This window comes from Lycorma delicatula, chromosome 4 (assembly GCF_047948215.1).
Source record: "Lycorma delicatula isolate Av1 chromosome 4, ASM4794821v1, whole genome shotgun sequence".
In the NCBI taxonomy this organism is placed as follows: Eukaryota; Metazoa; Arthropoda; class Insecta; order Hemiptera; family Fulgoridae; genus Lycorma; species Lycorma delicatula.
The window spans coordinates 27,281,199-27,307,549 of NC_134458.1; the positions used below are offsets into that span (position 1 = coordinate 27,281,199).

General features: G+C 31.0%; 1 protein-coding gene across 3 annotated transcripts in view; it reads right to left on the bottom strand.

Moving 5' to 3' along the window:
- Positions 1–4,122: 4,122 nt before the first annotated feature.
- The window catches only part of yellow-c (L-dopachrome tautomerase yellow-c), a 30,023-nt gene continuing 7,794 nt past the window's right edge, over positions 4,123–26,351 (bottom strand). For all 3 annotated transcript variants that reach the window (XM_075362574.1, XM_075362575.1, XM_075362573.1), the window contains exons 2-3: positions 21,552–21,829; positions 4,123–5,291 (exon numbers count right to left, since the gene is read on the bottom strand). In XM_075362574.1, coding sequence (XP_075218689.1) covers positions 4,324–5,291; positions 21,552–21,828 — 1,245 coding nt within the window. In that variant the 5' untranslated portion in view covers position 21,829 and the 3' untranslated portion in view covers positions 4,123–4,323. The remainder of the gene's footprint in view (positions 5,292–21,551; positions 21,830–26,351) is intronic.

A 26,351-nucleotide genomic window follows, 5' to 3' on the forward strand; every position in this document is an offset into this window, starting at 1 on the left:
ATTACATGAACTTTAAGAGTATTCAATTTAAAGTTTTAGAAGAACACTAGCAACTGTGCTGACATAATTAAGGTTTAATTTGTGTAAAACTGATAGTAATAAGAAACGTTTAATTGAGAAAGAAGACATCCGGTGGAAGAGGGTAGAATGATTGAGAAAAATGACCAACTGCAGAAGAGAAAATTCTTTGATTGTTTATTTGTACGATCGTATATTTTATCCTCCCATTTAACGACAAAATTGTGGTCGGATGATAGAAGTGCAGGAGTAAAAGTGCTGATTAATAAAGGTGATCGGTTAATCATAATCCTCGCTGGAGGAGATTGGGTTATTTCGAACGCGATGTTAACTTGGAAAACGAGTTCAAAAAGCGGTGACTATCACGACAGCGTCAACAACAACAATTTCATGAATGGACATATTTTAACTAATTCCTGTTCTCTCCCCCCCCCCCAGTCTGTGGTTGTTACTGACAATGCGCCATACCACAATTCACTTCTAGTGAAGCCTTCGTTCAAATGATAGGGAAAGTGGCATGATTAATTGGTTAGAAAAGAGCAATATTCCATTTAATAAAGCAATGTTAAAACCACAATTGTATGACAAATCATAAGAAATTTAAAAATAGAGTGACGTTTAGATTAAATATTAAAAAACGTACAGCATCAGGTTCTGCGAATTCCATCTTACCATCTTACGGATTTAAATCCGACCGAGATGGTACGGTCGGCTTTGAAAAGATATATTGGTAGTAATAACACAACACTTTTAATGTCAGATATTAAAAAATTAGCTGAAGAAAAAATTAATGAGATGAATGAGGATGATTGGAAACCATATTGCGAACAAGTAAAAAAAAAAACTGAAACTAACCGCTAATCGACGAAATGACGGATAAATTTATCATACATCCAGACAGTGGTAGTGAAAGTGAATGTTCTGATGAAGGCAGAGATTATTTGACAATGATCATAATTTTCTTTTATGGCCTTCACATCTCCCCTTACAACCATCCGAACCTCTCTGGAAAAAATCCCTAACAGGGAAGCAAAATAGCCTACTCTAATGTGAAGATAGTGCATAGAACAGTAAAGAGAACCTTCGTATATGCACTAATCCTGTTAGGGACGTATGAAGCAGGGGAAAGTCAAAAATAATACTTTAAATAAACAAATACACAAAAAAATACAAAAAACAAAATATTAAACTAACCTGACACTAACAAGAAATTATACTCCAATAAACTTACACGTTGCAGGGTTTAACAGGAAATACATCGACCACACAACCATACTCGTTTAGTCTACTAATACACCTAGCTATAGATGTCAATCTAGTATTGTTACACCATTTTAACAGACAGTGTCTATTAACGCGAATAAAAGGAACCCGTATGGTTATGTTCCTTAAATCGCATTCAATAACCCCATTAACCATTTTATGGGCAAAGACAAACTCTTGTACAGTGCGCCGGACCTTAAGCGGCCGCATCTTCCAAAAACAGCACTCCTCTTGATATCTTTCAAAGGAAGAGATATTACAACGAAGACCCAGCATATAGAATAATCACTTTTGCACTGCTTCTATGCTATTACACATTATAGTTCCTAACACAATTCCAGATGACAGCACAATATTCAAGAATAGGTCTAACCATAGTTTTACACTTGGCCCAACCAATGAACAAGCTTGTGATGTTACGATCAGATTTGCTTACTACTACTCGGCCTAAAAACATCAACTCCGCGTATACTTATGTTGCACGCGGTAATAACTATCATATTTACATTTACTAATCATAAACAATACGTAATCAATTATTTTATAAAATTTATTTGTACTAAATTATTAATTTTTAATAATAAACAAAAGTTTATTTGAATTTTCTTCATGCATATAATTCAAGCTTCTAGCAAGTTTACCATCCTCGCTAAACGAGGATGGATTCAAATCAGGATGGTACGGTGAGAGCCTAAGAACACGATGTCCATGTTTTTCAAAAGTTCATCCAAGTGATATTTTTGTACTTTAGTTTTATGTAACTTTACTAATTCATATAACTGTGGTTTCGGCATTTTTGAACCATACGGAATATGGGTTTTCTCCAGCCAATCGGTCATATCTTTTCTTCTGGAGTTAGAATTTGACGCTTTATCAATACCTGTATTGTGATAAGGGGCGTTATCAACAACTAATACTGACATTGGTGGAAGATTTTGAATCAATTTTTCACGCGCTCATTTCATGAAATTGTCTGTATTTATGTTGTCATGGTAGTCGCCACTTTTCAAACTGGCTTTCCAAGTTAGTAATGCGTTCGGAATAAAACCGATTTCTCCTCCAGCATGAATTAGTATTAAACGGACACCTTTATTAATCGGCACATAAAGTCCCTCAACAATACCATCAAACCACGACTTTGTCGAACAATGCGAACTTAAAACGTACGTTTCATCCAACTAAACAATTATAGCATTGCTTTGTCTGTACTTAGCCACTGCCTGCAAATATTCAATTCTCTTCCACCTGATATCGGATTCTCAATTAAAAGTTTTCTGTTATTTTCAGTTTTACGCCATTTGAAACTTAACTCTTTCAACAGCTACAAGTTGATTCACTGTCTTTAAAATCAATAGATGACAGATGTTCTTGCCTTGTTTTTTTTTAAAGTAGGAAATTCATTCTTCTTCGAATGAAATTCATTATCTGTTTTTTTAACTACACATAAATCAAAACTGTCCAGTCTACTGACAGGTTTCGAACGTCGTTTATAATTTTTCGGCGTGCTGAAAGAACACGATTGGGATGTCGAATGAAGAATTGTCTTCTTTTTTTCTCTTCTGAATTTTTGAACCTGTGTTTTTTATATCCCACAAGCAGCAGCAGTTCTTTCTTCGCATTTTTAATACCCATTATATGTTTGTCGTCAGTTAATTTACCTACTTTTAGAGCTTCTTTTTTTATAAAATCATAAACATTATTGATAATTTCACGTGCTTGACTCCTAAGTTTTTTCTCTTAACTTCGAATTTAAATTCTGCCATAACAAACCGCACTAGTAACACACGAACAAAAATAAAACAAAAAATAGTATATTACAAAAACTTTGCGAAAAACAATGAGTGTAATCAACTCAAGTGAAAAGATTTGAACATACAACAACATAAATATTGTATTGTTTAGGCGCCCGTATTGTTCGTAAGTCGAAAAACGAAATAAAAATAATAATTACGCGCAAAAATAATGTTTTGAAGAACAATAATATAATAAGATGTTAGCACGTGACGTCACAAGCTCGTAGATTCGGTGGGGGAACTATATATAGGTTCAGGATGGTATTTGCATACTGGAAATGCCAACTAACCCAAAGAAGTAAACAAAGATTACTTCTGGACTTGGAGACTATCCTACTTACATGCTCACTGAAAACTAATTTTGAATCAAAATAAAGACTAAGATCAGAAATACCATCAACAAATTGTATCGGGTGCTGACCAATCCTGTAAATATATTTTGTTACGAGGGTTTTTCTAGAAAAAGTTGCAAGAGCTGTTTTTGCCAAATTAAGCGGTATTCTGTTATCAACTGACCATATATGAATTTAAGATTGAGATGATTAGATAAGATGAATTGTAAGAACACTTACTGTTTTTTTCCTTTTTTAAATTTCATAGAAAAAAAAGGAAAAAATCAATACATGTTCTTCTTTATTTGATTGATAGTTGTAATAATTTTACTGCTACGATGCTTATTAATAATTTATTATTTAACATTATTAAATTATATATGTCAGATGAAATGGTTAATAAGACACTTACATATTTTAACATTCTCCATTTTTTCTAATTTAAATAAAATTGATGATTCATGGTTTTAAAACTCAAAAAGGTAGTAAAAAGGAAACATAATTTAAATAAAATTTTTGGAAATTAACACTACTATTGATTTTCTGATTTATCCTTGGAAGATTTCTATTATGATTGTCTCAATTTTTGATTTGAAACATCTTTATTCTAGGTGGCTACAAAAGATGTTATAAATTGAAGAATAAAAAAGCAAATGTATTTTTATATTTTATTATAATATGTAAATAAAAATGTGTTGTAAATAAAAAATATATAGTAAATAATCATTCAATTTTATTAATACAAATTGTTTCATTACCTATCTCTACTTGTATCAGTTTATCAGTACAGCTTCAAATCACACAGATAAACCTACATGAAAAAATTTACAATACTATCACACTACTTTTTGATACTTTTTTAAACAAGAATCTTCAAAGAAGATTAGAGATACTGTAAAATGTATATTTTACTGTCCTTAGGCGGTATCACAGACTGTACCTTTAATTGCTTCTGAAACAGGGGCTTTAAATATTCTGTAGTTAACATCTTGTGTGTCAAGTTTTCCATGTAAATAAAGAGGTAGCCTATCTGTAAGAACCCATAAATTGCTCTCTGTATCGACTTTCAAGTCATTTGGGAAAATCATTGTTTCATTATCAGATGCTACCAATCCATTTGTGTCTGCAGAATATTCAGTTCCATGCTTAAAAGAGTTCCAACAACCAACTCCATCTTTATTTATTTGTGTGTAGAGAAGCACACCAGATTTCTCATCTAAAAATGAAGCTGTAGCTTGAGAATTCGGTCCTCGAGAACCAAGCTGTTTATATTCATAATAACTGTTTGAAGCAAGTGTTTCGTTTTGCAAAATTCTTGATGATACTGCAAACTCTCTTGTACTTGATAAAGCATGGAAGTATACTGTTCTGTAGCCATCTTCTTGAACGGGAGACAAGGCCATTCCAAATACTCCATCAACCCATTGGAAATTGACACCACCAACATGATAATTTCCTGCAAGAGGATCCATATGGAAGAAGTGGTGTTCTACTCTCCAGCTATCATTAGATTCCCAACTATAAACAATGACAGCATTACTACCAAGATCAGGAAGATAAGCAAATGCTTTATCACACTTATCACTTGTTACATCAATTATTACATTAGCAAAAAAAGATGGTTCTTTTATGTGCTCTTTTTTAATGTAATATTCCCGTATAAGAGTGTCAGTTTTCAAGTCATATACTAGTAACTTTGGACTAGTGATGTGTTCAGAGCTTCCAAGAATATCAGTCACACCTGTGTCCATAACCCACAGGCGGTGGCATTGATCAGCTCTTACTCGAAAGACAGAAACAATCGTAGTTGAGTTATCCTTCTTATGAATATCATTAGCTTCAAAATTAGGATAAGGTATTAAATTTGGAGACTTATTTGATGTGTCTGAAACAAAAATATAATTCAATGTGTCAGTAATTAATATTGTTTTGATGCAAACAAAGTTAATATTTTTCTATTTATACATATTAAAAATGCATAACTTTTCAAATGATACCAAATGTAATATGTAAAAACATAATTAAATTAATAATGGCAGATGAAAACAAAATTTCATTTCATACAGCATGATTGGATACACTGTATTAAGTCATGAGTATTTAAAGTCCTCTTTTAAAAATTGTGCCCAGTGATGCAATTGTAACTGATCACAGAGGGGTAGAATTCAATTTTTATATTTTAGATTAAAATTGTCTCTATTAATTTCTCATATATATTATTCACTCATAAATGAACAGCAATGTAAATAATAATGAAATCACCAGTATCCATTTTGGTATTTTATCAATGTTCAGATTAATAATACTAAGCTAATAGAGTAGATTATTATTAACAGCATATTTTACAATTAACAGCATATAATATTAACAAAATTTTACATGTCTAACAAGTTCAAATTTTTTTTTCATGATAGCAAACAGTGAGGAGACTTATTTAATATTATACATCTATTATAATGAGATTTTTACACCAATAAGTTTATGTGATTATCAGGGTATCAATTTTTTTTTAAGTTAAGGATTCTTATTGATGAATGATGCTGATTTATGAAAGGATGTCAATAAAAACAGTGTTAGATAAACTTCCTAAAAATATTATTAAAACTCAAGTTAAAATTATAAATAATAAAGTTATTAAAACAAGTTGAAATAAAAAATTGTGATGGTATTGACTGTCTGGACAGAGTTTCTTCCTAAGAAAATTGGGGTAGCCTGAAATTTTGTTTGGGGTCAGATATAAATAATTAGTTTTTTATATAAATAATTTTCCTGTGATTTCAATAAGGAAATCACAATTATTATTTATATCCTGATGAAATTTTAATTTATTCTAATATAAATGAGTTTACCAAAGAAAGAGATGTACAGGCAATACAGCGTCTGAGTCAGTATCTGCAGATAAATAAGTTGATGCAAATAAAGTAACTGCATGGAATTTCAAAATGAATGTAGTAAGTATGATTAACATCGTATTATTATCTGCCCTAATGCAGACACTATGTTCATTTCCATTCTTTTCTATCCCTAGCTAAACATTTAAGATCTTGATAGTCCTCATTATTTTTAAAGTTGTTTACAATTTTTACTTGCTCAACGTTTTCTTTTTTGTATGCAGATATTCTTACCTTTTATTACCTCCTGTTATCATTATTTTAGTTTTCCTGACATCATCTTCATTTGATATTCTTTTACAGTGCCTTCAAATTTTAAAATCATCTCTTGAATATTCTGTATATAATTCATCAACTAAAAAATCCAATTCATCTCTGAACTTTTAACAATCTATTCTTCTTCCCTTTACACTGCTCCTTCATTTTCTTCTAACACATTTTTTAAGATATCTTCAACAAACTTATTAAACAAGATTGGTAATAGCCAGTATCTTCTTTCTAGATCAAACCACTTAGTTTGAGCATCATTTTATTTTCATAATTGTTTTCTGATTCAATTCTTTAATTAATCTTTGATCTTTCCAAGATATCTTTGGCTTTTTAATATTGTATTTCCATTAGTGTTTCCTATTTGACATGGTCAAATGCTATTTCCCTATCTACAAAATACACAGTATACGCAGTATAATTTGTTGAAGCACAAATTTAATGAATTGAATTAATGAACTGTGAACTGTGAGCCTCTATCACTATGTTAGCTTTCTTTTCTTTCTTTTTCCTGTTTAGCCTCCGGTAACTACCATTTTAGATAATACTTCAGAGGATAAATGAGGATGGTATGTATGAGTGTGAATGAAGTGTAGTCTTGTACATTCTCAGTTCGACCATACCTGAGATGTGTGGTTAATTGAAACCAAACCACCAAAAAACACCGGTATCCGCGATCTAGTATTCAAGTCCGTGTAAAAATAGCTGGCTTTACTAGGACTTGAACGCTAGAACTCTCGACTTACTAATCAGCTGATTTGGGAAGACGCGTTAACCACTAGACCAACCCGGTGGGTACCACTATGTTAGCTGGGTTTGAACTGAATGATTCGAATCAATCAAATGAATAATATTACAAAAATAATAGAATTAAATTTACCTTAAATAAAATAATATTAAATAAATTTTAAAAAATCTCTGTTTAATAATATTGGGCTTCCTGTGGGAACTGCATGTGAGGCTAGAGTGGTGAGGTAATGCAAACATCTTGTGCGAGGCTAGACCAATCACCATCAACTGGTAACAAACAAGGGTACCTCTGGGGCGATGATTTGGGAGCTTCAATTGCGTGTTCTTATAATATCTCTGCAAACAATTGTCCGATTTTCAAAATTCAAACAGGGTATTTGTTAGTAGATTGAAGGATTTGATATTAAAGTTCTGATCAGGTCTTACATCAATAAGAAAATTTTATCCTCCTACGAAAATATTTAAATGCAGTCGCGCAGCTCTGAATAGTAATTATCAAACATTAAAGAGCCCCCAACTGCATGTAAAAATCTTCGTTGAAGGATAAATTTTCTTATCAGTGTAAAACTTGGCGAGTAGTTAATCATTAAGTAACCTTAAATGCGTGCTATTTCTACAACATAAAAAATATATATAAACTGTCTGAAAGTTGATTGGTCATCCATTATTTTATTTAATTAAATACTGCTTAATGATATTTAGTCCTTTATTTCCACACCTTGTTTTCTTTTTTTTGGTTCGATTTATTGTCGTTTTCTAGTTCAATTTATTTATTTTTTTGTTTTTTGGCAGTGTTTTTTTATTTTTATAATTGTTTTTATTATTAATTGTTATTTGTTCAGAATTCACAGAAGAATTTTTGCTGAATGCAAAATTTTACTAGCTGTTCTGTTCTGTTCTAAATATTGATATTTACAACACTGTGCTTTCTGGGGATTTGAATCATGGTTCTTTTAAGAAAGTTTTCTGGTAACATCCCACTATTTTAGATTGTATTATAGTATCACTATTTCTTGTAATCCTTTTTTAGTAAGACATTTAATCACTTTTATTGGCAATTCCTCTATTCCTACAGCATTTCCATTCTTCTTATGTATTATTGTTTATGTAACTTTATTTCCCACCTACATACATGTGTTTGCCTTGCTCTGCAGTGAGAAAGGCGTACCATTCGAGGCAGTCAGCTGGTTAAATTTACTTAACAATTGTAATTGTCTATAGTAAGAGTAGCAGTAATAGTAATATGAATTTATTTACACATTCATTCAGTTAGAAGACAGTCTATATTCAGTAGTTGTAATCAGTTCATTCTTGTGGTTTATGAAGAATAAATTCAGACTTTTCTTCTATTTCATAGTGTTAATTCAGTTTAAGACTTGGGACCTATTCTTACATTTTGGTCCTCCGGGCCGGATAATAAGAACATTTTGTAAAAAAACATTTGTGCGTATGATACACAACGATAAAATATTAAGCATTATTAACATTATGTTAAAACGTTGAAACATTGCAAGTGGAATAGTAAATGATTCCTAGAAGTCGTGACTCATCGAAGACAAACAACCGGTAACCAAAACAAACAAATGCCTGGCAACCGTAGACTAAAACAATATTTCAACAAATATTGAACTGTAATTAATCAAAACGGGAAAGAAACGTCATAACCGAAGTAAAACACTAAATTAGAATAATTTTATTGACTTTCTATGTATACATTTTGAATAATACTTTGTAATTTTTATATCGTTCATGTGTATTTAAAAAAGGTTGCATTTTTAAAAATCGTTTATGCTACTTGTTTGTTTAGTCAGTAATCTGTTTATATTTCAAATCATGGATTTGAAAACATTAATCTTCAAACGAGGGCTAATAAAATCCAAATCATTTAAGAACTTGCTTAGTTCATGTACACCTGGTGAAACACAAAATATCGCTCAGTTGCAATTACGATTAGGTAAGTTTTAAGAAACATGGGAAGAATTCAATTAAATACAGGATGAAATCGAGATTTTAGACTCTACTCCAGAGCTTGAAACAAAAAACTTTAATGAACGCTTGGAATTCGAAAACCCATTTTTTGAGACCGTTGCTCGTTGCCCGAGCGGAACAGTTGCTTAATTCATTTCAACACAGAAATTCTCTTACTTCCATTAAACAAGAAACACTTTCATCAGAATTACCACATTCTGTTAGGGTTAAACTCTCTCAGATAGACGCTCCCAAATTCTCTGGAAAATACGAAGACTGGATTAGCTTTAAAGAATTATTTACAGCTGTTATTGACAAAAACCCAGATATTTATGAGGTCCATAAATTTTATTATTTACGGCAATCGCTGAAAGGGGGAAGCGCCGCTAAATTAATTGATTCAATTGATTTGACTGCACAAAACTATAAAGGTGCTTGGGAGTTACTCACTAAGAGATTTAAAAATGAAAGGCTCATTGTTGAGCTTCATATTAAGGCATTATTTGAATATCCTAAGTTAGACAAGGAATCAAGTTTTGCGATTAGGAAAATTATTGATGAAACCAACATTCACATTAAGCATTAAAATCTTTAAAACAGCCCACTGATACTTGAGATTCTATGTTAGTTTACCTGTTAACAACTAAATTAGATTATAATTCAGTAAAGGAATGGCAAATTCACGCCCCTCCTGATCGTGTTGCTACCTTTGCAGAGTTTCTAGAATTTCTTAACAAAAGCGTGCAGACATTAGAGGCTGTTGCTTCTACTTGTCAAGCAAAATATAGTCTTGCTCAACCAGCCAAATCAGAATTCAAATGTAGTCGCTTAGTTACCAAAATACACAATTCCATTCATTTTACCACCAAAAGGAATGATACAAAACAAAATAATTACCTAATATGTAAGCAAACACATAAAATCTTTACTTATGTAGAATTTCATAAAATGTCTTCTCAAACACGAAACAGTTGTGTGTAATGTGAAATTAAAATTGTGTCTGAATTGTCTAAGACAAGGGCATAAGGTTAATGAATGTAAGGTTACTAGTCATTGTAAATTATGTTCTAAGAATCATAACACTCTATTACATAACCCACAAGATATTCAAGAAAAATCAAACCAGTCATCAAGTACAATTTCTACATCAATTTCATATATTTCTCAAATCAAAAACCGTAATTTATCTCAAGTTATTTTAGCTACCTCCCTGGTTGAGATATTATTTTTTTCTGGTACTCCTTATACATTTAGAGTGTTGCTTGATCCTGGCTCATCTATTAACATTATAACAGAAGCGCTCTGTCAAAAGCTAAAACTCTGTCGATTGCATATACAAGCTCACGTTAGCGAGATCAATAATGTCAGTATAAACACAAATTCACTTGTTACTACCACAATAAAGTCAAAATTCTCTAACTTTGAAAATCAGTTAGACTTTATAATTCTCCCTAAAATTACTCAAATGCTACCTAGTTCAAAAATTGAATTGTTTATTCTGCCTAAAATATTCTTAGCTGACTCATTCTTCTACCAGCCTAACAAGGTTGATGCTATCATTGGAGCAGAAGTTTTTTATCACCTGCTATGCATTGGACAAATGCAATTGGCAAATGGCTGTCCTATACTGCAAAAAACTTCCTTAGGTTGGATATTATCCAGAAGGGAATTAGAATCATATTCCAATGTCCCATCACTACACTGCTGTCATGCATCCTCATCAGAAGATATTCAACAACAAATGGAAAAGTTTTGGTCAGTTGAAGAACTGCAATTCAACATATCTGATACATTATTGACAGGAGAAGATGCAGTTTGTGAAAAAATTTATTGCGATACAGTAAAGAGAACAGAAGAAGGAAGATTTATCGTTCAACTACCAACTAAAGCAAACATCATTAATTTGGGTTCAACTCAGGAGGGTGCATTAAGAAAATTTCTTTCAATAGAAAACCGTTTACCCCGAAACCCAGAATTAAGGCAACAATACGTCAAATTCATGAAAGAGTATGAAGACCTCAATCACATGGAGTTAGTCAGTGAAGATGACATTCAGAAATCAGAGTATCACATTCCCCATCATGCTGTCTTCCGGGAAAATAGTACTACTACCAAGCTTCAGGTTGTGTTCGACGCATCTTGTAAGTCAGATACTAATTGTTCATTAAATGAGAGTTTGATGGTTGGACCTGTGATTCAAGAAGAACTATTCTCCATTGTATTACCGTTTTCGCTCTCACATTTATGTCATGACTGCTGATATAGAAAATATGTATCAGCAAATTCTGGTAGATCCACAATAGACACACAATACCAGCTAATTTTCTGGAGAGAGGATTCATCTCAGCCGATCAAGACGCACAGATTACTGACTGTAACATATGGGACAGCTTCAGCGCCGTTCTTAGCCAGCAGAACTTTGAAGCAGTTAGCACTTCAGAGCGCAGATACATTTGTTAAAGCAGCAGAAGTTATTCTCTCAGACTTTTACATAGATGATTTGTTGACTGGGACAAATTCCATATCGGAAGTTTTAGAACTACAGACTCAATTAACAGATTGTTGTAAACAAGGGGGATTTAATTTAAGAAAATGGCGAGCAAATGACCGTTGATTGATTGAAAATTTGTCACCAGAAATTTGTGAATCTGGACAAAACTATGACATAAAAAATGACCTTACAGTTAAAGCCCTTGTCAGCTTACATCTTAGCCCTTGAAGGCTAAGATGATTATACAAGACTTATGGAAGTTAAAGTTATCCTGGGATGACAGGGTGCCTATCCATATTCACACCAAGTGGATACAATTCAAACAATCATTAATTGACCTTCATCAACTAAGAATTTCTAGATGCATTATCTTTGACTCCCAAATCATTTCACTGCAGCTACATACATTTTCTGATGCATCTCAAGCAGGTTATGGAGCCTGTGTGTATTTAAGAAGTGAATATGCAAACGGAAACATTGAAAGCCGGTTGATATGTTCCAAAACAAGAGTAGCTCCTATTAAGGCTGCAACACTGCTGAGATTAGAGTTATGCAGTGCTACATTAGCAGCAGAGTTGGCTCAAAAAACATTGTTGTCTTTGAAGATTAATGTGACTGAAAAATACTTCTGGACTAATTCAACGATAGTTCTGTCACGGCTATCATCTATTTCCACAAATTGGAATGTTTGCATTGCCTATAGAATTTTGAGAATTCAAAACTTAACAGATATTAAGGACTGGAGACATGTTCCAAGTAGCGAAAACCCAGCTGATCTGGCCTCACGAGGTATCAATGCCAATTAACTGATAGATTCTTCGTTGTGGTGGAAAGGACCATATTGGCTATCAAGTGATTGTACTTGGAATAGTTCACAAGATGTTCAGTTACATAAGGTCCTCCACCTTATGTAAGTGAACATCTTATTGAGCTTTCAGAATATAAATCACAACTATGTGTTTGTGTTGCAATTGATAACAATAGTTTTATTTATAAGTTCTCATAATTTCATAAGTTACAGTATGTCGTTGCTTGTATTCTAAGGTTTATCAATAACTGTAGACTAAAGGACAATCAATATCTTCTTTCTGGATGTTTGACAGTTACAGAATTGCATGATTCATTAAACAAAATTGTATACATAATTCAGACTGAAAATTTTGGTGAAGAAATTAAAACGTCTTCAAAAACAAAGGAACACAATTCAAATAGCAATTTAATACAATTTTGCCCAATTTTAGATAAAGATCAACTTCTCAGGGTGGGCGGAAGATTACAAAAATCTATGCTTTGTTACGACTGGAAACATCCTCTGTTACTACCATCAAACAATCCTTAATTACATCCTTAATCATGAAACAAGAACAAGAAAGATTGTTACATGTCGGACCTCAAGTTGTGTTAGCATCAATACGACAAAAGTTTTGGCCTCTCAATGGACGAAATCTTGCCAGAAAGATAATACATGATTGCATTATGTGCTTCAGAAACAACCTAAGGGTAACTGAACAGATAATGGGGCAACTCCCCACCAGCTGAGTTCAACAACTTCAACCTTTTCTGCATAAGGGTTACATTGCAGTTTTTGTATGCATGAGCACAAGAGTTATTCACCTGGAGCTAGTGCAGGAGTTCATTACAAAGTCATTTCTGGCAGCATTAACAAGATTTACATCATGAAGAGGCAAGTGCATTCAAATTTTTCAGATAATGCAAAGAACTTCATCAGAGCTAGAAAAGAATTACGAGTCATACGTGCCTTACTTTCATCAAAAGAACATCAAGATACTGTTGTGCAGTCCATCAGCGAAGATGGTATTCAGTGGAACTTCATTCTGCCTCGATCATCTCACTACAGCAGATTGTGGGAAGCGGGTGTGAAGTCAGTTAAACATCATCTTGTTAGGGTTGTAGGTAAGACAACTTAACCTATAAAGAATTAAATACAGTTTTATGCAAGGTGGAAGGTTGCTTGAACTCCCGTCCGCTGACTTCTTTATCCTCCGACCCATCCAATCTCACTCCCTTGACTCCCGGTAATTTTTTAATAAGCCAACCACTACTAGCAGTTCCAGAGAAAGACGTAGCCCAACTTAATATCCATAGACTTGACAGATGGCAATGCTTCTCCCAATTAACTCAACACTTTTGGCAGCGATGGAAACAAAATTCATGTCTGAACTTCAAGCAATGGTAAAGTGGAGGAAGACCTCATAAAATGTAAAACCAGGTATGCTTGTGGTAATTAAAGAGGACAACATTCCTCCTATGACTTGGAAATTAGGCCGTGTTGTAGAAGTTTTTCCCGGAAAGGACGGTAAGGTGCGAGTAGTTACTGTGAAAACTTAAAATCAGATTTAAAAAAAAAGTGTTCTTAAACTGTGTGTTTTGCCAATAGACACTGAAAATAACAGAGACAATCATAAAACTGATTAGAATCTTAAATCATTTTAAATTTAATGTTTATTCCATTAAGTTCTTTTCATTATGATATTTTTTCTGTATTAACTTCACTGCTTATTTTTTTGTGTTATTCTTATATTTTGATGTTTTTGTTTATGTTGAAAACTGATGTTTTCAAGGTGGACGGTATGTTGCGTTCCTAACGCATTTTGTATTTCCCGCCTACATACATGTGTTGCCTTTCTCTGAAGTGAGAAAGGCATACATTCGAGGCAGTCAGCTGGTTAAATTTACTTAACAATTATAATTGTCTATAGTAGCAGTAATAGTAATATGAATTTGTTTACACATTTATTCAGTTAGAAGACAGTCTATATTCAGTAGCTGTAATCAGTTCATTCATGTGGTTTATGAAGAATAAATTCAGCCTTTTCTTTTATTTCATTGTGTTAATTCAGTTTAAGACCTGGGACCTAACCCTACACTGGTCATATTAAAAAATAAAATGTTTTACCAAATGAAAGGTATTTATTGCTTTGACAAAATTAGTACATTATTATAAAAAACATTACTGTACATTATTATTTAAATTAGTATTATTATATTTTCTAATTCTTCTAGACAATAAAACATTCAGCTAACTGTCTTTTTGCATAATTTTTTAATAAATGTTTTTTTTTATATTCATTTGTTTGTCTGAGTATCAATTTCATGATATTTTGCAATAGTGCAAAATGTCACTAATATAATGGTTTACTTTTAAACATTTCTGTCTAGGGTTTCTGCTCCCGTTGCTGTTTACGTCTTTAAATAGTCCCTGCACTCTCTTCACATTCCTTGTTCTCAGTTGCATTATTATTTCAATAGTTTTTCTCTTTTCACATACCATTTACGAAACTGGATTTTGCATAGTCATGTACTAACTTCAGGGAGGGTAATGCACATTTTTCTGTGAATAACAATATTTATTATCTAGTATGATATACTGTTAGTTTGAATATTCCTTTGAACTGTTTGATTATTTTGCAATAATAGAAATAATGGTATTATTCATCTTATTTTAGTATAAAATTAATTTTTTTTCAGATATGTTTAATGTTATATGTATTCTGTACTTTACTTCAACTGCTTTTTTTACAACATTCAAGGTTCAAGTTTAATTTACATTGGTTCTGCTGTTAATGTATATTTGTCAAAAGCACAGGAAATGAACTAATACATCGAGAATATCTGCAAGCAGAGTTGTATAAATGTAAAAATAACACTATTACATAGCAGGATAAATTGTTTGGTTGATTATTCATTTATAATTTTGTCACTGTAATCATTAGTTTTAATAGTGTCAAGTGTAATTTTTTGAAAAAGTTAATATGTATTTTTTTCTGACAAACTATTTTCTTACAAAATATCTACTTCTTTTTCAAATAGCCCAATTCATCAAGCATGTGATTACAAATTTGAAAGTATCTTTTTCACTTTACACCATTTAAGATACTTGACTTAATCCAATAGATCAAATATTAACCTGTAAAGAAGTATTTTGCTGCAACAAACTGTTATCAAATAGGATGCACTGCTGATTTGATTATTCATAGGAATTGTTAGATTATTTTATGATAATAAAAGTAATAATCTTATTCATTTAATTTATGTTCATTTTCAGATGGGTTTATTTTAATACATATTCTCTACTTTATGACAACTTCTTCTTTCAAGATTTGAATTTCACAATTGGTTTACATTGGTTCTGCTGTTTTCATTTAATGGTAAAGAAGACTACCTATTACATCAAGCAACACCAAAAGCAGTATTGTATAAATTTATAACATACATACTGTATTACATACCTTCAAATTTGAGGAATGTTATTCTAAATCTCTTCTATTATTTCACGATCCTTTTCATGAAATGATTTTAATTTCAAGATATATAATTGTCTCCTGTGTTAGTATAATAGTCAAGATTCTGAATTTTCTCCAATGCATGAAATAAGAACTCCATGAGTGGTAACGTACAGTATTATATCAGTAATAAAATATCATTTATCATGATACACTGCTTGTTTTATTAATCATATTTTGTATAGAATAAACACATGTTATAAAAATTTATAAATTTTTATGGTTTTTTTTAATATGAAAATTTTTTCTGTTTTCAGATCATTGGAATGTAACTAATATTCGCAACATTATTTAAACATGTCTTTTTTCATTTTTCTTTTTATGTCAATGAATTACATTGGTTTTATTGGATTATGGTAATATTCATAACAACTGGACTTTGAGCATTAAAACAGAAAGATCTCCATAGATACAGAATATGTAATGTACAAATTTATATCTATTACTATACTTTATAGGAGGACATACTGCTGGTTACTGATTGTTTTGTTATATTGAATTGTTGTATATATATATATATATATATATATATATATATATATATATATATATATATATATACAAGAGTTCATTATGGTTAAAATTAGCTTCAATTTATTTAGAATTTTAAAATATTTTCTATTTTCAGATGTGTGGATTTTCCTAATATGTTCAATCTATGATCTCATCTCATGTTTATGGCAGTGGTTAAAGCAGTGGCATATTTCCATTTTGCTCTTCTTCCTTTACCTTATTGATTAACTGGATTTTGCATTATAGAAAGATCAAGTATTCACTTGAAAAGGGGTAATGTAAAATTTTATGTAGCACAAATTTAATCCATTCTGGATAATATGGTTTAACTGAATATAATACATTATGTAATTTTACCTTCAAAAATTTTTTAATTTAAAGTTTTTTTATACTTTCAGATTTTGGAATGTCACAGAAAATCTCTAGCATGATTTCATGACGTTCACTCTGCCTAGATAGTGTTTATATCTGTGATATATTTCCTTTTCACTATTATCATATTCATGTTAGGAAACTGGACTTCTTCTATTACATAGAATTCAAACTCCATGAGGGGTAACAAACAATTCTATGTTACTATCAATATGTTATGTAGAAAGATATAATGCTGGTTACATTAAACATAGATTTAAAAGAAAAATACCATAGTAGATTTAACAATGCAATTATTTATTATTTTTAAAATTATAGTTTATTTATGTTTTCTGTATCATAAATATTCACTACTTTAATTCAACATGTCCTTTTATCGTTATTGTAATAATGTTGGCATGTTACAATGGCTTCACTGTTTTCTTATAAAACTTAGAACAGATGGAATTTGACTAACATCATGCAGGAACTCCACAAAGCATAATGGACAAATTTATAACTCAAATATTATAGCTTATAAAATAATATATACTACTAATGGATACTAATCATTTCTAATATTAAACTAGCTCTATTATCTTTCTTGTAAACTCTTATTTATGTAAAGTTCAGCTGAAATCATTTTCAAGACATATTAAGATATTTCCATTCAGTTGATACAACCAACCTTCCAAAGCCAAAGGAACCAAACTATGACCCCCTGTGCTAGAGTTCAACCTGTCATAGATCATATGAACCGAGTATCGAAACACCACTACACACCTGGGAAGTTCTTTTCTATTGATGAAAGTATAATACTAACTAAATTGCACAACCCTCTATTACAATAATTACCTAAAAAACACCGTAGATTTGGTTTGAAGTTGTGAGTGCTTTGTGATGCAGTTTCACACTACTGTCTCAATTTTTATGTTTACAAAGGTGCCAAGCATTCTGATGCACGGGAAGTGAAAGAAAAAGGACTTGGCTGTAATGTAGTCATGAAAATTTTAGAAATAGCTGGTTATCTAAATAAAGGGTACCAGACATTTGTGGGTAATATTTTTCACTTCAATTAGAGTACCCAAATTTTGTATACCAAATTTACATTTTTGACAGGTATAATTAGACAAAACAGAAACGGCATCCCTTTAGATTTGAAAGTAAATTACTCAGTTGGTCAGAGAAAATACAAAAGGAAAAATAATATGTTGATGTTAGGGTAAAGGCAAAGAAAAACATAAAAGAACTCAGTATTATTGTTTTCAACTGATGCTAAGGGTGGGGAAGAACAAAAATAAAAAAAAAGAGGAAATAAATTATACATTACTAGTAAACCTAAAATAATACGCGATTACAATGCCTATATGGGAGAGGTGGACTGTAATGATCAAATGTTACACCAATACATGAATGACCATAAAAGTGTTAAATTCTGGAAAAAGATAACTTTTAATTTGCTCAAGTGAAAGTTATTAAATATATATATTCTGTGCAAAGAAAATACCGCAAATTCTATGTCTAGACTTAAATTTACAGTTACATTAGTTAATGTATTAGTCTCTGAATGGTTTTATTTAAAGAAAAATGAAAACAATGGTGACTCTGATAATGATGTCGAAGAGCAACGAAATGGTAATGCTGTCACATTCTTGCAGTTTTTATGAAAAACTGCCCAATAAAAGGGAAAAGAATTGCTATGTTTGCAAAAGCACCAGAATGGGTGGAAAAAATCCACCTTTATATCTGCTAAGTGCTAAAAAGGTCTACATACAAAATGTTACCCACTATACAAATGCTAGAATTACTCTTCCTCAAACATTTACACACCATAGAGTTACTTAAAATAATATTTAGGTTAGATGTTTTTACATTAAAATAAAACTGTTCTTATTACTGAAAAATTATTTTTTGTATAAATATTTTTCAATAGTGCTAAAACCTGTGTTGGGTTATAAATTCCATTCTTACCTAAATTAATGAAGGCCTTCCCACAAAACCAAAAGTGTGTTAATTTACAAAAAACTTTCTGACTGTTATTTGTTGAAATAATTCAATGAAATTTGGTGTGTGTTAATTTTTAAGTGTACTTTTATAATATGTACATAATGGCACCAGGATTTTTTTTTGGGATTACCTTTCACTGCACTTCAAGAAAAATATTTCAAATCTTTTTTTGGATAAGTCAGTTTTTCTATACAATTTTTTATTTTTTTGCATTATTATGTATTTATACCATACTTAATGTTTTAGAGTAGTTAATAACAAGCAAAACAAAAATATCATAAGATTTGGTTAACAAAAAAATTAGTTATGAGTTTTTTAGCTAAATACTGCAAAGGTGCTAAATTAGGGCTGGGATTTTATGTAGATAGCACAATAATAAGCTCTGGGATTTTATGGAAGATATCTGTAAAACCTTTCTGAGAGCCAAAGGGTTAACAACAATGCTATTGGTTATTGCTCTGAAAAATGAACTCCACAATGAGCTTTGAAAACTCCTTTGGATTAATGAGTATTATGTAAGTTGAGAGTTATAATTTTCAGTAACTTAAAATTATAGGTAGATAATGTGAATTTGACACCTCAAGAATCATGATGATGTAAAGAGTTTTTTAAAATTTTCAAAAGATATTTGAAATTGTGTTTTATTCAATTAATCCCTGTTTCCTCAATACTAGGTGGCAGCCTATTTGGAATATGATGTTATTACAAAAGAATTTTTAAAATAAAATATTATGATTAAGTTTTAAAGGAAGCTAATAACAAAATCCTACAAGAAAAATATTTTATCATTAAGAAGAATTTTGAAGTTTGATGGGTAATATTAATTTACAGATTAATCACATATATAATCTACAATTGATAATAGATCATATGGATCTCATATTAATTTATCTGTTTGATGTAATTAGTATTAATAATTGGAATTAAGTTGAGAACATTATTCAAGCATATAAAAGGATTTAAAAACATCTTCAGGCGTGTAAATGTATAACTGCAATATTTCAAAACATAATCACAATAGAATTAATTTTTTTTTTCTTTAGCATCATTCATTAGCAAAAAATTATTGCATATAATAAAGGAAAAAGTATTCATTTAAAAAAATTAGTTTTTGTAATCACAAACCAAATCAAATTTTACACTGAAACATTTTTAGCAACTAACTTACTCCAGCAGGAACATCGGCTGATGTTACTGCTGGCAGTACATTTTAATTAGATATTCTGTATTTAAAATATGGTTGAAAAGTGATTAATAGATACAGTTCAAATAATTTTAGACCAAATTCTAAAAATATGTTTGTAAATTTGAAAAACATGTAATATTTACACCTGGGCCTGGCCCTTGGCAAAGATGTGAGTGCTCAGATCTAAGACAGCTCTATCTAGGGTAGTCTCTTGAAGTTTATGTACTGTCACAGCCCAGCACAATATTAGTGGCAGCATATGCCATTCCACTTTACCCTGTCCCCCTAAAGCATCAATTTAAATAGCAGGCTCGATCTTCAGTTTGATACCAAAAGCATTACCTCTAATCGTACTGTCATCAAACTAAAGATTGTTTGTGGGAGCTCGCTGGGCTCAAGCTGGTCTCTGCGTAGCACAAGTCACTCAATTTTTCTGAGTATATCAGTTAATCTGTGTTATGGTTTGGTTCCATCATGATTTTGTACTATACTAGCAAACACCCCATTTGAATTTCGAAAATTGAAAGATTGTTTGTAAAGATATAACAATTGTGAATAACCGTGATCTGTTAGATCGAGAGTGTACCTGATGCATGTAAAAGTTAGCCTTCAATCCACTAACAAATACCGTTTGAATTTTGAAAATTGAACGATTGTTTGCAGAGATATAACAGCACCCCATTGCACCTCCCAAAACAGTGCCCCAGGGGCACCCCGTTTGTTACCAGTTGATGTTGCTGATTGTTCTGGCATCGCGCAAGGTGCTATCTTCACCTCAACACTAGCCTCACATGCAGTCCCATGGGAAGCCCATTATTGTCAAACAGAATCTTTTAAAATTTATTTAATTTTATTTTATTTAACGCAAATTTAATTCTATTATTTTTGTAATATTATTCATTCGATTGAGTTGAATCATTCACTTCAAATTCAGCTTACAGAGTGATAGAGGCTCACAATTCATTAATTCAATTCATTAAAGTTCGTCTTCAACCACCAAATCTCCACTACTTCTTGTATTTATTTATTTACACATATTAATATATATATATATGTTATGCACAAATTTATATGTCCTATGACATTCCTGGTAATGTAAGGATTCCAACATGGGGTCATACATCTAAATCAGTTCAACCATTGAGCTGCTACGGTGGAAAACATACATACATATACCCTAAATACATTACACTCCTTTTTGGGCAATCGTAAAAAAGCAGCACCAGTCACTGAAGATACAAAAAAAATTAGTTTTAGTCATTATAAGTTACTAAGAATGTTTTATTATAAAATCTGATCAGGTTTGTTGTTAACAAAAGTTTATATTTTTTAAATTATCAACAATCGTCACGAATAAAAACATAGGAAAAAATATATTTTACATATTAGAATATAGAATATATAAATAAAGTCATACCTTTCAGTGAAACATAAGTAAGAGTGGCAAGAATTCCAGCTTTCCATCTTGGTAATGTAATGAATAATTTATCTTTGTATACTTCAAGCCCGAGTGGCAAGTTATGTTCCTTAATGAATGCTCCAGAATCAATAGCTGCCTTTCTAGCCGCTTCACTTGGAAAAGCAAAATCCACTTGTTTCCAGCTAAACACTTCTTTAAGTTTTCCATTTTTTGCTTGCACCAGAGCAAGAGTAAGCATTCCAAATATTACAGTTTTAATAACTTTAAATTCCATCCTGAAAAATAACAGATAAATAATTATAAATATACCTTATTAATTTTTTTATCATATTTCTCACTAGAAGTGCATAAAAGGATTTTTCTAGGCAAATAATACCAGAGGGCTACAATTATCTGAATCTGTATTTCATTTGTACTTTACATCAAGCACTGGAAGTAAAGACTTATTTATTCATTACAAAACAAACAACTGATGTATTATACACAGAATAAACTTTACTAGACTGCCAACATAAAGGTTGGATGTAGGATACAGAGCCCACATACTACTATTTGCAATATTTAATGTAAAAAAATTATTTCTATTAGTTCCTACTTGTCCATCAGTTTTTCATATGTTATGATTCCAAACTAAGATATATACTGAAAAATATACGGGCAATGATTTACAGAGTATTTAACATCACCAGAAGTTTAGACACATAAGTTATTATCATAACTATTTTTTCTTAATCTTATGATAGTACTCGTACTTGATGTTTGCTGTTCTACACTCTTTTGTAATGCCTAAATTAACTCAAAAAAGGATTATACATGTACTCATATGAATATTATATATTACATAATACGAGTAGATTATACTTTTAAAGATTGTGATAAATTAAGCTTGAATCCAGATCAATTGTTTAGATTATATCGCTATATTTTAACTATATAAATTTTGTTAACAAAGTTACTACCGTCATAAAATCATTTTGATACAGAAACTGGCGATGGAGGTATAACTTTTTTTTTTACAAACTCGCTACCACCGAAGTAATCGTGAAATAAACCAAGAAATATAACGATTAAAATATAAAGTGTTAATTATATATTTTATAGACTTGTTTTGTGAAAGTTACGCTCGGAAATTGTTTGTAGAAAAAAGGGTGTAAAAATGGTTTTCTTGCCTTTTTCTTTAATGCTAGACGCGTTCATTACTGTTTAGACGATTTGTTAATAAAATGTAAAACAGAGGAGGCTTTTAATCGATATGTATTGCGCTCTTTAGACTTCTCTGTTGAAACAAGTGGTAATAGCTCAAACTCAAGTGTCTTCTTTCGTTAACCAAACTATAATTTGATTTTAGTTGTACAAAATTATTTTTGTTCTTACCAAATATGTACGAGTGTAAGCGTGGTAGAGCCTACCGTAAAACTAATTTTACTAATGGATGACTGATTTTTCAAAATTATTTAAGCGAAACAAATATAAATACAGATAATAATAAATGCATCTCGTTTATAAGTAAGAGATTAGCCTGATTTAAAGATGCGTGATAATCTATAATTTTCCGGTTGAATTTTTGATTTTAAAACAATCGCTTTCCATTGTGATGCAAAGATCCAATGAAATAATGAAGTAGATTTTATAACAAGAGATAAATATTAAAAATTAAAAAACACGACTACCAAAAAAAATTTGCTGATAAACATTGATCTTTAATACAGGATAATTAATGAGCGTGTGTGTGACAATTTTGTATAGAGTACAATTTTTTTTTAATTTATTTAAACATATGTATAGAACAAACATATATACGAGTGCATAGGGGAATATATAAACATTCATAGGTGTGTATGTACACACCCTAAATACATTACACTCCTTTTTGGGCAGTCATGTAAAAACAATAGTAAGACAACTTCACACGTATAAAATACGAGGTTTCCAAATCATTCAGAATGAAGCGTTAAGATGCTAGTTAATCACAAACGACTCGTTCATCCGATAGATATTTTTAAGTTTTTTATATTTATTTAAGCATATGTATTATATAGCCTATATAACACTCCCGGTAGTGTAAGGATTCCAACGCGGGGTCGTACATCTAAATCGATTCAGCCGTTGAGCTCCTACAGTGGAACAAACATATACATACACACATCCTAAATATATTACTCTGGGCAGTCGTGTAAAAATAAATAAATAAGAATTCAAAAAAAAATTCTCATATATGCTCACATAATTCTATTAATATTATAAATAATTATTTATCCATTTATTCGTTCGCTATATTACTCGTCATTTATCGACTAGCATGTTGGGAAATCAAATGAACTATTGATCTCTAGTTGTCACAATTTATTTCTATTGTCTAGTTTGTAGTTTTTTCTTTAAACGTGTAGAAGTGTTTTTACACTTAATAGTAAGCTACTGGTCGCCAATTAGTGCAGCGACTATTAAGTTAGCTTCTAGATCGGCGATTCTCAGCAGCTTTCACAGATTATACTTTTATCCATCTCATCTTTCTGATTAAAATACATGTTAAAAATACTCGAGGTCGTAATAATAGAAATAAATATTGATCGTGTAATTTATAGATTTATTTTCTGTATTTGCAATGCGGAAATTCGGAAGGCCGATAAAATTACCCGAAGTCACCTCGAAAAATGTCAATAAAACGGTCAGCGGTTCGTATCCAAGTCTTTCCTGTTCGTTAGTACAAGAATTTACTGATCGATAAATTCCATTTATTAATATGCAGTTCTTTTTCTTCAACTTCCGTCTATTATAAAATATGAAGTTTGTTAATTTTGAATGTGAAAGTTTAGTAGAGAATTTATAGAAATCGCATGACAGTCCCAGATCGACAATTGGATGCTATACGGATAAATTTTTTTTTTTACAAATGTTGAGCTTCTTACATCTACGATGTTTTCGTGCGCACAATATCTAAGCCTTACCTAATGTGAATACCGAGGCGTTACGTCCTTAATTTGACCTTCCTCTATTTCGATAACTTTTCCGTTATATATGAGACGTTAAGGTGAAAATCGGTTCAAAGTGTTAATATTGCAAAAATATTATTTTCGGCATTAAAATCATCGTAACGATAATTTAAAATATTAATTTAATAAAAAAAACCATTGTAGTTGCCAAATTTTGTACAAATTTATTATTTATTCATTTCACTTTTAATTATTTTAAAAGTTAATTTAATTTATACTCTAATTTTTAAGTATTATTATAAAAATAAGTGGACCTAAACGGGTGCATACAAATGAATATATCAAACCGGTTTGGTTGCTTTTAGCTAGACAGACCTGTTATTACTTATAGTAACTTTCTGTTTATTCTGGTTCGTATTAGAGATAAAATATTTAAGACCGATTTTATAATGGTACGTATACAAATTTAATTTACGTTTGATTTTTATCTTTAATATTATTTTATGAAAACTTTAATTTTTTTAGAAACGTAAAGTAGAAATTCTGATTATTTATTAAAGCTTTTTATACAGATTATATTTTTCTCTAATGAATAATTTAAGAAAATGAGATTTTCAATTATTCACCTAAGGACGTATTTTTATTACTGATTTTTTTTTATTACTGAAATAATATTAAAAAGAATTGTTTATATGAAATTAAATTAATCGACTAAATTACTTTTGTTGTCATGGATACTTTTGTTGTTATGAAACCAAGGAGCGTCTAAGCACGCCCAACACAACCTAATAACGTTTTTTTTTTATTGTGTAATAAACGGTGACATATATACCATACCGATGTGTTTGGCTATGATGACACCTGATTTCTTCAATTCAGTCATGACATAATCGACGGTTGAGAATAAACAATTCTGGGATAGTGTTCGTACGTTTGAATAGTTTCACAATTGAATTTAAGTCACGAATATCACGTTGTAGGCAGGAATACTGTCAAATTATATTGTTCTTCAACCAAGAGAAAACATTTTTACCGTCAGGTACATCTAGTCCTGAAATAGGTTTTAAATTATTTTTTGTTTGTAAACGAATTTAAAACTTGCATAGGACGTACACATAATTAACGTGTTTGATGTGTGAAATTAACAAAAGTTTGCGTTGACTGATAGAGTGAGAGAGAACTATCTTGCGTGAAATGCTAGGCAAACCTGACTTTAAAACTACGTATCTCATCGATGAGAAATTTCTAAAATAGGATTTACAACTCATTTTAAGGGTTTTGTTCATTTTTCATTAATTAATCCACAACAATTTTAATAAAAACTACATTCCTAAATTTTTTGCTATCTTAGTAAGACTACCAATGAGTTTGAATAATCTCGCCAGGAAAGATAATAATGGATTGTATAGAATGGAATGATTCGATAGATTTTAATTTTAAGTAGAAATTAATGGTGTCAGTCTTTTAAATCTTAACGAAATCTGTACACATTTTATGCGATATTTTGAACTATTTATCAACATTCAAACATGACCAATAAAATACACTTAAGACTATTAACGCTCAAATTTCGCTGAGGACACGATTAAAGAGACACTACAGCGATGAAAGCAATTAAATCTAGGTCAGCGATCGGTGTCGACTCCATTCCTCCATTTGTCCCAAAGGGAATCTGCGAGTGAAGATTTCCTACACTCCGTTAAAATTCATTCCCGGGGGGGGGGGGTTAAGTTTCCGAAGTAGATATGTCTAGAGTCTTGAGGAAAACATCGATAGAAAAGGCAATTAATTTTAGAGCCTTATAAGGAACTTTCGTCCGGTATCTGTTTTCGATTCGTTTTCAAAGGTAATTAAAAGAGTCTCTTAT